A 16,662-nucleotide genomic window follows, 5' to 3' on the forward strand; every position below is an offset into this window, starting at 1 on the left:
TCACTGGGACTGCGAAGACATCCAGCCTCGTGAGTGAAACAACTAGTGATTCTTGGCCTTTCTGTCATGAGACGGCCATTGGTGGACTATTCGGAGGCCATCTATACTGTCAGGCAATCTAATGCATCCTCCATTAGTATATGTGTTCACTCCATCAGTTCTGTTCTTTAGAGAACTCCAGCTAGTACTCAAACTCTTTATCAGGATAGAAACCAATTGCTGAATACATTATTTTGAACAAAATAGAGCACAAAAGATTGGTAGATACTTTTTATTTCTTCATATGGATATTTAACTGGACATGTAGAGTTGATTTTTATTATTTTCTTACAAATAAAATTCCAGAACACTGCTGTTATCTCATGGTCTCAAAATTTTTGGAAAAGATTGACTTGAAAATTTAAGCCAGGAAATAGTTCAACAAAAGTTCTGAATTTTGCACAACAATGTATAGTTTCGTTTACAAAATGATGGAATTTCCTTAAGAATTTTCTTCTACTGCCACATTAAAAGTTCTTAAATTCTAAACAGGATATTTTTATCTGTTCCTAGTTTCTACCAATAAGCTTTATTTTTAAGTATGAGTGAAGATGTATCTAAGGTTTTCTAAATTTGATGTAGTGTGTTTTCCTAATTCCTAAAAGAACAGACTAGTTAATCAGGAAGTACTGAATTGCAACAGCACACAAAATGGCAATAAGTGCAAATCCTATCAGAAGGGTTAAAACAAAGGTATCATCACTCATTTCTGTCTTGTACTTTTCATTGTCATTGTGGTTCCCTCTTCCTTTCCCTCCACTCCCTTTACCATGCCCAGACTGATGCTTATAAGTTGACAAAAGTGAGCTGGGGCTATATGGCCCCCAGAGCTCTTGCATGCCATCAGAATTTTCATATTGGCGTCCGGCACAGACCTTGAAGCGATATCTTGAATTTGCAAGATAGTTGGAAAAGGAAAAGGTGGTATTCGGTCCTTTGTAAATCTAAAGGAAAAGGGATCAAATGAAAATTATAGTTTCTTTCTAATGAAAACTATGTTGTGCATTTTTCAACAGAAAAACAGCAAAAATTCATTAGTTTAATGAACATGTTCACAGCAAAAGTAAAATTTTACTCAGTGTTTTGGTGTAAGAGGTTCTTCTGTATATGTGTTGCTTTCATTGGTTAATGAATAAAGAAACTGCTTTGGGCCTGATAGGGCAGAACTTAGGTAGGCAGAGAAGACAGAACTGAATGCTGGGAAGAAGGGCAGTGTGCGAAACTCCATGGATCTTCTGCCTGAGACTGACGCTGGTTAGAATCTTTCCGGTAAGCCACAGTAATGTGCAATACACATATTAATGGAAATAGGTTAAACTAATATGTAATAGTTAGCTAAAAAGACTTTAGAGCTAATGGCCAAGCAGTGTTTTTAATGAATATAGTTTCTGTGTGGTTATTCCTGGTGTAAGCTAGCTAGACAGCCGAGACAAACAAATGGCCCCTCTCTCCTTGTAACAACTGGCATTTTCAACGTGTTCAACTAACTCCACATATTTCCAAGTATTGTTTATAAATGTTCTTTTACATTTAAAGGAAGAAATGATATAGAGATGAATAATTTGCATTGGTATAGATCTTGTTTTATTGATACAAATTTAAGGTCAATTTTGTTTATATGTATTTCTGATCTTGATTAAGGTATTGTGATTGTATAGCTCATTTAAAAATGTAATGTATAATTAAGAAATATAGGTTAATAGATAATCATCTATAACAGTTAAATTTGTAGTCATGTTAGATTTTCTAGATGTGCATAAATATATTTCATATGGATAGGCATTCTTCATATCTTTCAAAGACTACAGAAAATGGCATTTAAAATGTTTTAATAACTTAGAACTTTTCATGACAATGAGACACGTCTGCTCCTGGCAGCACCAGCTACTTCAAGAGGAAGATGGAGATTAAAGAAGCTCCTTATGGAGTTTGGTAGCCATTTGGGCAAGAAACTGCTCTTGCCTGGACTGCTTCACTGGACATGCAGTACCCAGAGAGAGATGACTGCTGAACTTGCCTAAAGGAGAGATGGTCCTTCAGGCTTCCTGCTTCATGAAAGAGTCTGTGAGCCATTCTGCAGGACACAGAAGAAAGTAACTGAAAACTGCCAATATAGGCAGAACTGTCTTTGAAATTTCCTGATTCATGTAAAAGTCTGCTGGATACTATGGGCCAGTAGGCTGAAGATAGATTCCCCAATGTTATAGAAAAACTTTGGGTGACTGTACAGGCAGTGAGATGTCTCTGTCAACTCTAGAGTTTTGGAAGTTGCTTTCAATGCACTTTATTTTTACTTAGGTAATATTATATGCTTCTAGAGTCTTTGATGGTGTTAAAGAATTTATAGTTATAATTCTCCTTAGTTATGATAAAAGATAAAGTAGATATAAGTATTATAACTGTAATTCTTATTTGATACCTGTTTTGTTATATGTAATTTTACTATGTTAAAGTTAAAGTCTTTTTTTTTATTTAAACAGAAAAGGGGAAATGGCATAGGAGGGTCTTCTGTTCATGTGTTGCTTTCATTAGATAATGAATAAAAAAAACTGCTTTTGACCTGATAGGGCAGAACTTAGGTAGGTGGAGAAGACAGAACTGAATGCTGGGAAGAAGGGCCAAGTGAGAGACCCCATGGATCTTCTTCCTGAGACGGACGCTAGTTAGAAGCTTGCTGGTAAGCCACAGTCATGTGGCGATACACAGATTAATGGAAATGGGTTAAACTAATATGTAAGAGTTATCTAATAATAAATTAGAGCTAATGGTCAAGCAGTGTTTTAATGAATACAGTTTCTATGTGGTTATTTTGGGTGTAAGCTAGCTGGGCGGCCAGGAGAAACAAAGGGCCACTCTCTTCTTGTAACAGTGTTTCCAATGTTCTGAGGGGTTCAGTATTTATTAGATAATTATGTTCAATAAAGCATAAGAAAACCCTACAACTGTTGAGATTTAATTATTTTATGTATGTACTTGAATCATGGATTGTGGTCAGTGGAATCAAGAAATAATAAACAATTCAGTGGTAGTAAGCTAATTAAATGAATAAGCTAGATTATGTACATGAATGTTACAGATGAGATGAAACTTTGGAATGAGATTTAATTACTTTAAACACCTTTAAAAATAACATACTACCCTTCAAAAGCTCTAACTACAGATGGGCATAGAACTACAATTGCTTTCAAGACAGGGTTTCTCTGTGTAGCCCTTGTTGTCCTGGAACATGATTTGGAGACCAGACTGACCTAGAACTCACAGATCTGCCTGTTTCTGCCTCCCAAGTGCTGGTAATAAAGATGCACACTCCCACCAGCATACTACTAACAAAACAAAACAAGACTTCATAGATTCCAGGATACCCTCAGACTTGCTATGTAACCAAAGAGTACCTTCATCCTCTTGTGTTTACCTGTCAAGTGCTGAGGCTAACATCAGGGGCTATTGTGCCTGGCAGAATATTAAAGACTAAATGTGAAAGAATATACCTGTTCAGCTTTCTTTCCAATGACGACTTGAAGACAGTAAACAATGGGATCACCTTTAATTGGCTCCAAGGAATCCCATTTGATCTCACAACTGTTGCTTTTCAGTGGATGTAATTTAGGGGCTGGAAAAGGAAAATTACATTTTAGAAATTTCTAGTTTTTTCTACATGATGCTGAATACATCAAAATGACTCAAACCACAAAATCATTACAAGCACATGTAGACCTAATACGAGAAATAGGTAACCATATTTAAAAAGATATTTATGTATTTTGAGAGATGCTTTCCCTAAGTAGCTGTGACAGGCCTGGAACTTGCTACAAAGATCAGACTAGCCTTGTGCTGGCATTAAAGGTGTACATTACCACACCAAACAGAACAATACTTATTATTGAATTTACTTTTGTTATGCCATCAGGCATCATTATTGTAGCAAAATCTTGATGAAGTTATCAATTAATAATGCATAATTAGATTTTCTATTAATATTTTTATAAATTTAAATTTTGTTATTTTTCCTTCTAGAATAATCTGCATTGTGTTTAGGTGGTATGTTTTACATTTAGAAATATTTTTATAAGGACAAGTAATTTATTTGAGGGGTGCTACAACTGTGTGAGGTCAGAAGGAGTTCATGTTGTTAGTCTCTACATTTTAAGAAAATGGGGCTTAAACATATAGGGACATTAGTCACGAAAAAGAAGAAAGCATTATTGTCATGTAGGCAGAATTAATTTAATTTGAATGTGTTTCAGTTAGCATTCCACTGGAGAAGAATGATTTCATATTAGTGATTGAGCTTGGGGACTAGAGAGATGTCTCAGCAATTAACAGCATGGGCTTCTCTTCCAGAGGACACAGGTTTAATTACCAGCACCTACATGGTAGCTCACAAATATATGTTATTCCAATTCCAGGGGATCTGACACCCTCACACAGGCATACACGAAAACAAAAACACCAATTCACATAAAATAAGAAAAAAAAAAAACAGTGATTGAACTCATATGGAAAGATTGAATCAACCAAGCATCACAACTGGGAGAGGGAAAAATAATCCTCAAACCCGGGACCTGCCAACTTGGACTCATTGTTAGCGTGATACATAGCATTTTACTGTTTTGCTGGCAACATGCCTCCAGACCTTAGGACAACTGACTCCATGATAGAAGAACAATTCAGGCTGTAAAACTCAGCATTACGACGGCACCACCTGCAAATACTAAAACAAAGCTCTAACCCACCAAAGTCAATAATTCTGGGAAAGACTCTAAATGTACTAACCATGTTTTTTGACTTCTTTAGTTCTGCTTCTGGCTAACTGTTCTTTTTAACCATATGCCAATCCAGACCATGTTTTTGTTTGTTTGTTTGTTTTTTGCTTAAAAGCTCACCCTAAGAAATCTCAGTGCTACAGTAACATCTGAAACACCTAGTGTAGTTTCAGACCTGCTAATAAATTCTTGCTATTGGCTTAAACCCATCTTTGAGCAGACTTCTCTGGTGGACACCATACAGTACTGATAAAGAGTTTAAATTAATAGTTTTAGAAATAAAGTTATTAAAGTTGATATATTAATTTAGTTTTAGTCAGTATAGCTACACCCATCAGTTGATGACTTTTTTCATAAGAAAACATTTGAGAAAATATAATGTGTAGCAATGAATGGATATGACAATGTTGGCAGCTCACCATTATGGAAACCAGGAGCCTGTGTTTTGCATGTGTATAGGTATGGGTACCAGTGTGTGTTCTTGGTGCTCACAGAGACAGGTCATTGGATTCCTTGGAAGTGGATTTACAGATGGTCGTAAACCACCAAATGGGTGTTGGAAACATAACGTGGGTCCTATGCAAGAGCAACCAGTGTTCTTAACCTTTGAGGCCTCTTTTCAGCTCCATGGCTCACTCTTAAATTTGCAGTGCTAAAATTAGATGATATCTAAGATATTTGAAAAATACTGATTTTCAGAGTCTTAATAATCCTTAAAATGTATATTTTTCTGAGACAGAGCTTCTCTGTGCAACAGTCCTGGCTGTCCTGGAACTCAATTTGTAGACCAGGCTGGCCTTATACTCAAAGACCTGCATACCTCTGCCTCCCAAGTGCTGGAATAAAATTTTGTGTGTGCCACCACTACTAGGCCTGAAGTCTTGATAAATCTTTTCATTGTTCCTTAATTACACAATTAAGCACTACTTTTTTATTACTCCTTTAGTGAATTTAAAAATTACTATGGCATTTTTAAGATTTAATTTAAATTTCAAATTATTTATTTATTTAATGTATGTGGATGACATATACTTATTTTTGCACTATGTGTGCACCTGGTACCCCTGGAAACCAGATGAGAGCACTAGATCTCCAGGAAGTGTATTAGAGATGGTTGTGAGCTTCCATGAAGGAGCTAAGAATTGAACCTGGGTTCTTTGGAAGAACATTCAGTGCTCCTAATCACTGAAGCATCTATCTAGCCTCAAGACTTAATTTAATTTAAATATTTTTTTTGTTTTTTTGTGATAGGGTGTCTCTGTGTAGGTCTGGATCCTGTCCTGAAATTTGTTCTGTAGACCAGTCTGGCCTCAAACTCACAGTGATCTGCTTTCTTCTGCCTCCTTGGGTGCTCAGATTATTGACATGTGTCACTAGTGCCAGACCGCTTTTTAAATAATTTATTATTATTTTATAGGCATTTGTGTTTTGCCTACATGTATGTCCACATAAGGGAGCCAGATACCCAGGAATGCAGTTACAGTTATGAGGTTCCATATAGGTGCTGGGAATTGAACCCAACTCCTCTCGAAGAGCAGTCAATGCTCTTAACATCTAAACTCTCTCTCCAGCCCCTTAATTTAATTTTTCAATTTTCAAAGAAAGTAAGAGGTTTCCTTATGGCGTTTTCATACATTTTGAGTTTGTTTAGGTTCCCCATCAGCTGTTCATCTCTGTTTCCTGCTCTGTCTTACTACTTGTACTCCTCAACCTCCTGAATCCCCTTCTACTTTAATGTCATATGTGTTTCATGCCCTTTCTATCCCTTTCCTTAGAGTCTCCCCTAGTCTTATGATTTCTACTTTCCTCACCTCTACACATACTAACACTCACCTAAATACATTTCTATAAAATTTAGAAGTCAGAATTTCCATGAGAGAGTGCATGTGGCATTTGTGCTTCTGAGCCTTGCTGCCTCTCTTAACTTAGCATTTTCTAATTACTGCTTATGTATGTGTGTTGAGGAAGCTCTAAGCATGGGATAAAACCAGACTCCCTGAAGACAGCGGACAATGAGGACTGCTGAGAAGTCAAGAACAATGGCACTGGGTTTTGATCCTACTGCACATACTGGCTTTGTGGGAGCCTAGGCAGTTTGGATGCTCAGCTTACTAGACCTGGATGGAGGTGGGTGGTCCTTGGACTTCCCACAGGGCAGGGAACCCTGACTGCTATTCAGGCTGATGAGGGAGGGGGACTTGATTGGGGAAGGGGGAGGGAAATGGGAGGCAGTGGTGGGGAGGAGGCAGAAATCTTTAATAAGTAAATAAATTGAAAAAAAAAGAGAGAAACGAAGAAAAAAAAGATAAAAAGAAAAGTTCAGTGTCTGCATGCATCATTTACCTTTAAGAGCACCAGGTGGGGTTTTTGTTGTAGTGAAAGTGTAGACATCTGACTGTGGTCCCTCACCAGCTTCATTACATGCCTGGATTTTAAACTTGTATTGTGTGTATTCACTCAATTTTTGCACTTTGTGAGTCAGATCAGGCCCATGGTAAATGACAGAAAATCTGAGAGGAAAAAGATAAAGATTAGGGAAGCAATGTTATAATCAACAGTTGAACCCCAAAAAGTAAAAACAATCCAGAAAGGGAAAACAAACAAAAAGGCAAAAAGAAATCAAGTCACAAGATCAATACTGTCAGGCTTTCTCTCTTTCTTCCAAAACTTCTGTTCTCTGGTACTTATTTTGCATGAAGTAAAGGAAAAGTGGTTAGGAAGAAAGGAAAACACACAGCTTAACCATGCACAAGAATTGAAAGTATTATGTCTCACAGCCACATGTTCTTTTCATGTCTACTTCATTCACTGAAACTACAGATTAAGACTTTTGTGTGTATGTGTGTGTGTGTGTAAGACAAAGAGAGAGAGAGAGAGAGAGAGAGAGAGAATATGGCTGGCAAGACATATCAGTTCAAAGTGTTCTAATTACAGCAGACGTTAAATGGTAAAAGTGGTTACCTGCCAGATCGATCTTCCATTAATAAGTTGTAGCTTATAAAGTTGGCATGTGATTTTTTCCGTGATGCATTCCCCCATTTGAGTCTGAGACTCTGGTGTCCTTGGACCACACAATCAAGCTGTGGAGGTGCGGGTAGTATTGGCTTGGTTTTGCTTCTTATTGATGGGCTAAAAGGGCTTAGTCCATAATGATTAATAGCTTGAATTCTGATTCTAGTGGTAAAAATAAATTAAAATATATAATTCATATTTAGTAGAGGAAATACTTTTCTTCATATAAGCCAACCTAGTCTATCTCTATATAGAATGACTATTATACTGATTACAAGACAGGTTTCCAAGATAGAACTACTATTGAAAACTACTGGTGAGAAGCAGAAATGGTTCTTACTAATATGAAATTTTGCCAATAAAACATAACTCTTTTCAAAAGAAATTTGAAGTGTATTAAATACACAAATGCAGGTCTGCTCAAAATTCTCAACATTCTTTCCACCTTCCCAAAATAAGATATGAGTGACTTACCTGTATGTAGTATTAGGCTGTAGATTTTTCAGAACATACTCTGTTACTCTATCAACAGTCAAGATTTTTTTATCTCCATACTCTATGTTATATCCAGTGATGGGAGAACCATGGCAGTCTGGCTCCTCCCATCGGATAGCTATGCAAGATGAGGACAGTTTGGCAGGAACTTTGTCTTCAACTTCTTGTAACATTGGAACTATGGCGGGTACAGTTCCCGGTGTAGTTACTTTTCCAGTTCCTCCAAACATTCCAACCCCAACTGTATTGACAGCCTGAAAAACAATGTAACATTCATTAGCAATTCATTTTGATGATTTTCTGTGCACGAGCATTTTGTTGCATAACGAAACAGTGTATCATAAACTCATATTCTAACAATTTGGTTCTACATTGCAGAAATACATGCTGAGACTTGAAGTGTGTGTCTTTAGGAAGGTAAAGAGTGCACATGAATGAAGAAAAGTCAGAAGTGTTATACAGACATTTTAGATAATTAACCCCCCACAAGACTCATCAACTATGACCCTAAGATTTTCTCCATTCTTCATGCTTGGGTTTTTATCTCTGTTAAGTTCCCATCCAGTCAATCAGTTTCACTGATCTTGGGCATATAATATATAATCCCAAACTGAACAATAATATATATATATATATATATCCTGTACCTACTTTCCTCTGGGGACAATATTTTCAATAACTACAGATCAATACTATGGCCAGGAAATCACCATTGATAAAACACACTGATGTTACTTGGAACTGTGTGCACTTGTTTGTGTGTGTACTTAAGTTTTAGTCAGTGACAACGGTCCCTTCAATACAAAGAAGTTTTATCACAGGATTCCATGTGCTCCTCTTCCAGTCACAGTATGTTCCAACTCTACCCAATTTCTAACTCTTCAAAACCACTAACTGCTCGCTATACATCATTACTACAAATTTCTTGTTTTCAGAATATCATATAAATATCATATAATGCAACATGCAACTTTGATGCAGGCTCAGCTTTTAGTTACTGTAATAATCTGGAGAGCTTTCAGCTTTTATATTATTAATAATTTGCTCATTTTTATTACTGAACAGTGTGTCACAGTATAGATATATCATAGTTTACTTAACCATACATCCATTGAAAGATATTGAGAAGATTTTAGTTTGACTCCTACAAATAAATGTAAGATGCTACTGTGCTCTTTATCTGGAAAGGCTATGATTCTCATCAGTATCTTGTGAGTGACCAGTTTCCTTAGGAATCTGACAACACTTGGTGTTACCATTGATCTTTAACTTAGGGATTCTGAAAGATTCAGAATGGAATTTCCTTGTGCATTTCCCTAATAGTAAATGACTCTGAACATCTGCATGTGCTCACTTGCCCTTGTACATTATCTTCAGTCACTAATCTTTATTCATTTTCTTCTATCTATGTTTTTCGAGTCATGATTTCTCTGTGTATGTCTACTGTCCCAGAAGTCACCCTGCAGACAAGGCTGGCCTCAAACTCACAGAGATTCACCTGTCTCTGCCTCCCTGAGTGCTGTGATTCAAGGCATGTGCTATTATCACCTGGTTTTTATGCATTTTCTAACTGAGCTGCTTGAAATAACTTCTAAGTTCTGAGAGTCTTGATATAGTTTACGCGATAGCCCTTTTCAAGATATGAGTATGGCAAATACTATTTCCCAACCAGTAGGGTCACTTTCATGCTTTTTAGAACATAGAAAAGTAAAAATTTTAAACTTTGAATAGCTCAAGCTTACCATTATTCCTTTTGTGGGCTATATTTTTGGTATCTAGTGTTTGCCTAGACATACATCACACAGATTTCCTCATATATATATATGAGAAATATATATATTTATATATTTACATTTTAAGTTTTGTTCTTTTTTATATATTTATCACTTTTATTTATTTATTTTATATTTATTTATTTATTATGTATATAATATTCTGTCTGCATGTATGCATGCAGGCCAGAAGAGGGCACCAGACCTCATTACAGATGGTTGTGAGCCACCATGTGGTTGCTGGGAATTGAACTCAGGACCTTTGGAAGAGCAGGCAGTGCTCTTAACCACTGAGCCATCTCTCCAGCCCCATTATTTATTTATTATTAAGAGACAGATGCTTGCTATGTTGCCCAGGTTGGACTAAAACCTCTGGACTTAGGGGATTCTAGCATTTCACCTTTGAGTAGTTGATACTACATGTATGTGCTTGGTGGTTTATGTTTTTATTTAGTGTTTTATGATTTCATTCTGGAAAGGAAGATGTAAACTCACTGCTAATTTCTGCTTAAACTTTTTGAATAATTCTGCTGGAAATTCTAATTGTCTTTATTATATAGACACAAATTCTCTCATGACCGCAGGGCTAAACACCACCTAGGCTGAGTTTCAGTGCTTAGTGATTTTTGAGGACTAGTTTTACTTCTTGTGTTCATGTATAAAAGCGTTCTGAGTTTGTAAAAATAATGCTGTTTTATTCCAGTAATCAGCGATTTGTGTCCATCCCTGTTTAGTGCAGATGAACCCATGGCATCTCACACTGATGTCTCCAGCCCCTCTACTGTTTTTATCCTTGTTAATTTTATAAGAAGTTTTTTCAGTTTTCTTGTTGTTTTCGCTAGTGAACCAATAATAATGTTTTATTGAATTTTACAATTGTTTCCATTTGTTGATTTCTGTCTGTATATTTCTTGTTTCTTCCCTTCTGCTTGCTTTTCATTTATTTTGCCATTCTGTTCATTACTTGATGTAGAAACTTAAAATCACTAAATCAAGTTCCATGGTAATATAAACATCTAATGTTCTGAGTTTTTTTTTCCTCACTACTGTTTTAGGTCATCCCACTCATTTTGGTATTGTGCATTTTGATTTTTATCCAGTTCTGTGCATTTAATGTTTTTCTTTGAGATTTCAGCTTTAATCATGGAAAAATCTGAAACTGTATTATTTAATTTCTTTTTGATAAACATTTATGATGTCTTTTTGTATTGAATTATAATTTGATTCCACTATGAACAAAGAGCACTCAATATTAAACTTCTCAAATTAGATCCTATAGAGTACCAGGCATGGTGGCACATACCTACAATTCCAGTAATTATTTGGTAGAGGCAGAAATATTAATAGTTCAAGGATAATCTAGGATGCATTGAAAGACTGACCATTTTTAAGAAAAAAAAACAACTGGGCAGTGGTGGTGCATGCCTTTAATCCCAGCACTTGAGAGGCAGAGGCATGCAGATCTCTGTGAGTATGAAGGCAGCCCGGTCTACAGAGCAAGTTCCAGGATAGTCGGGGCTGTACAGAAAAAGTCCATCTTGAACTAATAACCAACACCCCACAAGAGAAACCAAAATAAAGAAAAAGACAATGGTCTGACTGGCTGTAAAATAAGACCCAGTTATAGGTTGCTTATATTCTAGAGCCAGAATATTCTCCATTATCTCTTTCCTTCGTACACATCACTTCTCTCCCCACCCCATCCTTCCACACAGACAGAAACCAACCAGAGCTTGATTTTCAGGATTCTTTCTGGAACCTCACCAAAAGGCTCAGCTTGATATGTCTCATCTGCATCCTGGAAGACAAGGAGGACTGATGGCATCCTCTCTTATCCCCTTCCCAGTCTTCCCCTGTTCTTTCTACTCTCCCTTTCCTTCAGACAGGGCTCCTTACTTGCATACCTTAACCAGACTGCCTTACTCCCCACCAATACTGTGAAGTCCCATAACTCCTCTTTGTTTTCCTCATGTTGGGACTGTGTTCACCTTTCCCTGGTGGCAGATTGGGCTTCCCTCCTCATATCTGCTTGGCTTTCTTCAGCAGGGGAACTACACTATGCCCAGTAGAAAAATCTAAAATCGAATATTTGCATGGGATGCCTGGAGTTGAGGCAAAGACTTCTGCAATCAGGCTAAAATGATTAATTTCCAGAGATATCTAACCTGTCTACAACTTCCTCAAACATTTCTTCAGGAGGCCATATCGATGGCTCTTTGCCTGGCCTGCCAAGTCACCCTTGGTGGCCTCTACTCTTCTCTCTACAACTCACCCTCATTATGCTTGCTCCCTTCCAGTATATTAACCTCCATTCTCTCTGAAAAGACAGGGTCTTTCTAGTAGTTCTTGCTGTCCTTGAATTCACTCTAAAGACCAGGCTGGCACTGAACTCAGAGATACACTGGGATTAAAGGTGTGTTCTGCCAAGCTCAACCAATCAACATACCTCTTTCTCTTTAGTCTGTTGAACTCCTTAAACCAACCAAACTGTCAAACCTTTAAGCAATTAGAGACCAAAGCCTGATTCCTCAGTTTCCAAGTAAGAGGTCAGCTTCCAAGGAAGAGGCCACTCTCCTAACTTTCCTTCCCCATGTCCTACTTTTCCCACCCCTGTTTCCCTCTGTCCATCTCCATGTCCACTTAATATTTGATTCTTACCTATAATTTCTCTGAAATCCTAAAATTCTAAAACCCAATACCTTCAACTTAACAGTGGATGTGTCCCCTTCAGACTCTCCTGCCAATCTTAGGTAGCATGTCACAACCTTAGCCCTTGGACATTCAATCTTCCTCTGGTACTCTGACTCTTAACATCAAATGTTAAGAAGCTTTTAATGTTTAACTCAGGAAAGCTCTTCCAGATATCCTGCTTTGACCTTTCCTCTGCCTGGCATACACCATGGGCCTTTCTGAATTTGTACCTTCTATATCCACATGTGTCTCCTCTTAATTGAATAGGAAAATGTACTTGTTCCTTTTTTGGTCCCTCACAATGTCACTTCTCGCGTATTGCTGTAGGAACTCCCTCAGCCAATAGCCTTTAAGATACTGGCCCACTTTGGGCATGGTCGCATGTACTATAAATACAGACATAACACATGTATCGACTCCTTGGGTGCTGGATTTGGTTGCAGTTCCCATGTACACAGAGCACTACGGATCACTACATTTTCTGTGAGTTTACCCCCTAATAAATTAAACCTTTACTATACTCCATTCTGGCCTGTTGTGGAAATCTTTTGTACTGCAACAGTTTGGTGCCCACATGGACAGAGTCCATGCCATTACTGGGCCTTGCCCAGAAGATCTGTGACCTTCCACTCCACATAGCCAAATTACCCCTTCATAGCTGAACTACCCCTCTGGCAAGCAGCTGCACACCATTTGGTTGGCCTACTGCTTGGCAACTTGGCAATTTTCTGCTGGTTCACCTGCATGGGTTGGTCCTACACACTAAGCAGCTTTTTGTCAAAACTCCTCCACAGTTTCTTTGGCTTCTGCTAGGCCTGCACTAAATAGGCCTAACTCTGTCTTTGGGAGCAGGGGCTGCTCTGGCTTGTGTTCCCAGTTCAGACCCGTGAGTGTCTGGCCCAGGCTCCCGCCAGTATTCTCGCAGCTTGAAACTGCATGAAAGCTCTGGGTTCCTTGGTATTCTGCCCAATTCAAACCTCCTTATATGGATTGCTGCTCTTAAGTAATTAACTAAATTTGTTAGTAATTTTTAGTCTCAGGTGATTCAAGACCTGCCTTACTATTGCAACTGTGACACCTACTTGTCAATAAAGATCATTACACCTACAACAATTTTCTGAAAATTATAACAAAAGTAAGTTAATTTGATTAAAATGAATAAATAAATTGGAAAATTGTAAACAAACCCCATAATAATGGCAGAAAATATCACCATCCAGGAAATTACCAACATTTTTGTTTCTGCTATGGATGGAATTCTGCAAGAGTTATATGAGATACCATATGTGTGTGTGTATAGGTTTAAATATGTATATATATACATATATAGAGAATGTATATATAAATGTATCTATACACATATAAAATAGTGATTATGGCGTTTAGTTTTGTTTTTCATATTATATCCTTAAAGAAATGGCTTGGTACAAAGTCAAGAATGAGAAACTTTTAGGAAGGCTATAGTCTTAACTGAAAGGATTCATACTATTGAAAATAATAACCTTAATTTGACAGGTTAAATTCAGTTCATGGAAAAGGCTTAAACTTTACAAAAGGGTACTGAGAGATTATCTGAAAGGATTCATACTGTTGTAATTGAAAATCAAAATCAAAATGTGATAAGTTAGCAGATAGACCATCTCTCTTGGAAGGCAATCTGCATACCATCCAAAGAATATCCAAGGATGAGAAGTTATCATTAATGAAAAATTTCATACCTTGTAATCACATGTGCAGAACAAGAACCAGAAATTATTTGATTTGACAAAATTGGAAATATTCACAGGTCAATAGATTCAGGCTTTACAAAAGACAGTGATAAAAAGATTTGAATTGATTGAGGAAATTGTCAGAGCTGATAAGCAAAGAGAGAAGTACAGGCAAAGGATTTAACATTGCCAGGAACTTTTAGAGTCAGAGATGACTTACCAAGAATTTTAGGTACTTATCCTGTTATTACCTCTGGAAAGCCAGCAAATACTCAATTCCAGAACAGATACAAATATTGCAAAAGGAAACCTGTAGGTATGGGAGATCTAAAAGAATTTAAGAAAACAATACTGTCTTATAACAGGCATTCACCATTTGTTAGAGAGATGGTAAAGACATGGGCTTCAAGCAATAAGGTTACTCCACATGACTGGCTTCAGTTAGTCTCAGCAGTGTTTGAAGATGGGCTGCAGTTACAGTGGAAGTGCTATTGGAAAGAAAAGGCTAAAGCCTTAGAAAAGCAAGGTAGAGTCAAAGTATTTGAGGCTTCCCCAGATCAAATTCTTGGCAAGGGCTGTTAGGCTGATCCACAGAGTCAAGCTATTTAAAATGAACACATCTTGTCCCTATGTTATACAGCATCCTTAAATGGTTGAAATAGAACTCAGGAACTAGGAAGAAGAATTGAATCATATACTAAGGTCAAACAAGGCCCATGGGACCCTTTAGTGACTTTTTTTTTTACAAAGGTTAACTATAGCTGTACAAATAGGTAATAAATCGAGAAGCTATATGAGTACTTATTGAATCTCTGTCTTTTGAAAATTCCAACTTAGAATGCAAAAAGATACTTAAGTATTTAAAGGTCAAATTAGCATCAATGGATGGATATATACTGCACACAGTCAGTGTTGAGTCATTTGACTATAATACTGAGGAGTGGGCAGAAGAAGCAATTTCCAAAGGTATGCAGAGACATCAAAATACCAAATGTTTTTATAGTGATAGAATAGGACATCTGAGAAGGGATTGTAGACAAGATGTTTCTAGAAATATTTCCACTGGGAATGACAAAAATAGAAGGTTTCAACCTCTGGATTGTATAGAAGATGCGTCAAAGGCCACCATTGGACCAATTAATGTAGATCAACAGGAGACAAACAAGGCAACCTGCTACCATTGAGAAACTTTGCGGGGGGCTCTTGCAGGCCCTCACATTAATTGTGGTCCAGTCATTCCCAGTCACTATGGAGGACATGTCTTCCCAGAAAAACTAGAAAAATTAAGTGCCTGTTGTAAAAAGCAAAACAAAACAAAACAAAAAAACCGTACTTCTCTGGATGGTAGAATAAACATAGAGGATAAATCAAGAATTCTAATAGAAAAATCAGAAATGTATATTTTGGCACACTTCTATAAATGATCAAAGAAGAAAGCTAAGAGTACATATAGGTAATATTATAATTGAAGGATTACTGGACACAGGTGAGGATGTGACTATTATTACTCCAGAATCTTGGTATCTGAATTGGCCTCTTCAGGAGGCAAATATTCAATTCCTAGGAACTGGAACCCTATCTCAAATAAAACAAAGCATGAGATGGCATGAATGCATAGCATCATCAGTACAGAGAGGAAAGCTGAGGCCATATTTATCTAACATAGCAGTGACTCTATGGGGTCATAATCTGTTTCAGCAATGTAATACCCAGAATAACATTCATGCAGTCTCGGATATGGGAGTACAATCCAATTCATGTTTCTGGGAAGGATATCATAAGGTACTATTAAAAAAAACTGTCGACAGCCATTCAGATTGTACAAAAACACAAAACAACTAGCAAACCTTCAGAGGTGCTAACAGCCCTGCCTTTAAAAATGATTAACTAAGGAACCAATATGGGTTAAACAATGGCCTTTGACAGAAGAGAAGCTATAGGCTTTAGAACAGCTGGTACAGGGGCAACTAGATGTGCACCATATTGAAGAATCAACCAGCCCTTCGAATTTTCCTGTATTTGTTCTTGAAAAGAAATCTGGAAAATGGAGAATGGTGACAGATCTAATATCTGTCAATAAAGTTATTCAACCAATGGGCCCTCTACAATCTGGAATTCCTTTGCTTTCCCTGTTGCCTAAAGGATGGCCTTTTATAGCTATTGATTTAAAAGATTGTTTTT

At 37.2% G+C, this 16,662-nt stretch overlaps 1 protein-coding gene across 1 annotated transcript in view; it reads right to left on the reverse strand.

Moving 5' to 3' along the window:
* Nucleotides 1-301: 301 nt before the first annotated feature.
* Nucleotides 302-16,662, reverse strand: part of LOC130867753 (fibronectin type III domain containing protein 3C1-like) — a 61,842-nt gene continuing 45,481 nt past the window's right edge. The window contains exons 23-27 of the mRNA XM_057759906.1: nucleotides 8,289-8,563; nucleotides 7,764-7,976; nucleotides 7,146-7,312; nucleotides 3,528-3,649; nucleotides 302-983 (exon numbers count right to left, since the gene is read on the reverse strand). Coding sequence (XP_057615889.1) covers nucleotides 651-983; nucleotides 3,528-3,649; nucleotides 7,146-7,312; nucleotides 7,764-7,976; nucleotides 8,289-8,563 — 1,110 coding nt within the window. The 3' untranslated portion in view covers nucleotides 302-650. The remainder of the gene's footprint in view (nucleotides 984-3,527; nucleotides 3,650-7,145; nucleotides 7,313-7,763; nucleotides 7,977-8,288; nucleotides 8,564-16,662) is intronic.

Source organism: Chionomys nivalis, chromosome X, assembly GCF_950005125.1.
Source record: "Chionomys nivalis chromosome X, mChiNiv1.1, whole genome shotgun sequence".
NCBI classification, from domain to species: domain Eukaryota; kingdom Metazoa; phylum Chordata; class Mammalia; order Rodentia; family Cricetidae; genus Chionomys; species Chionomys nivalis.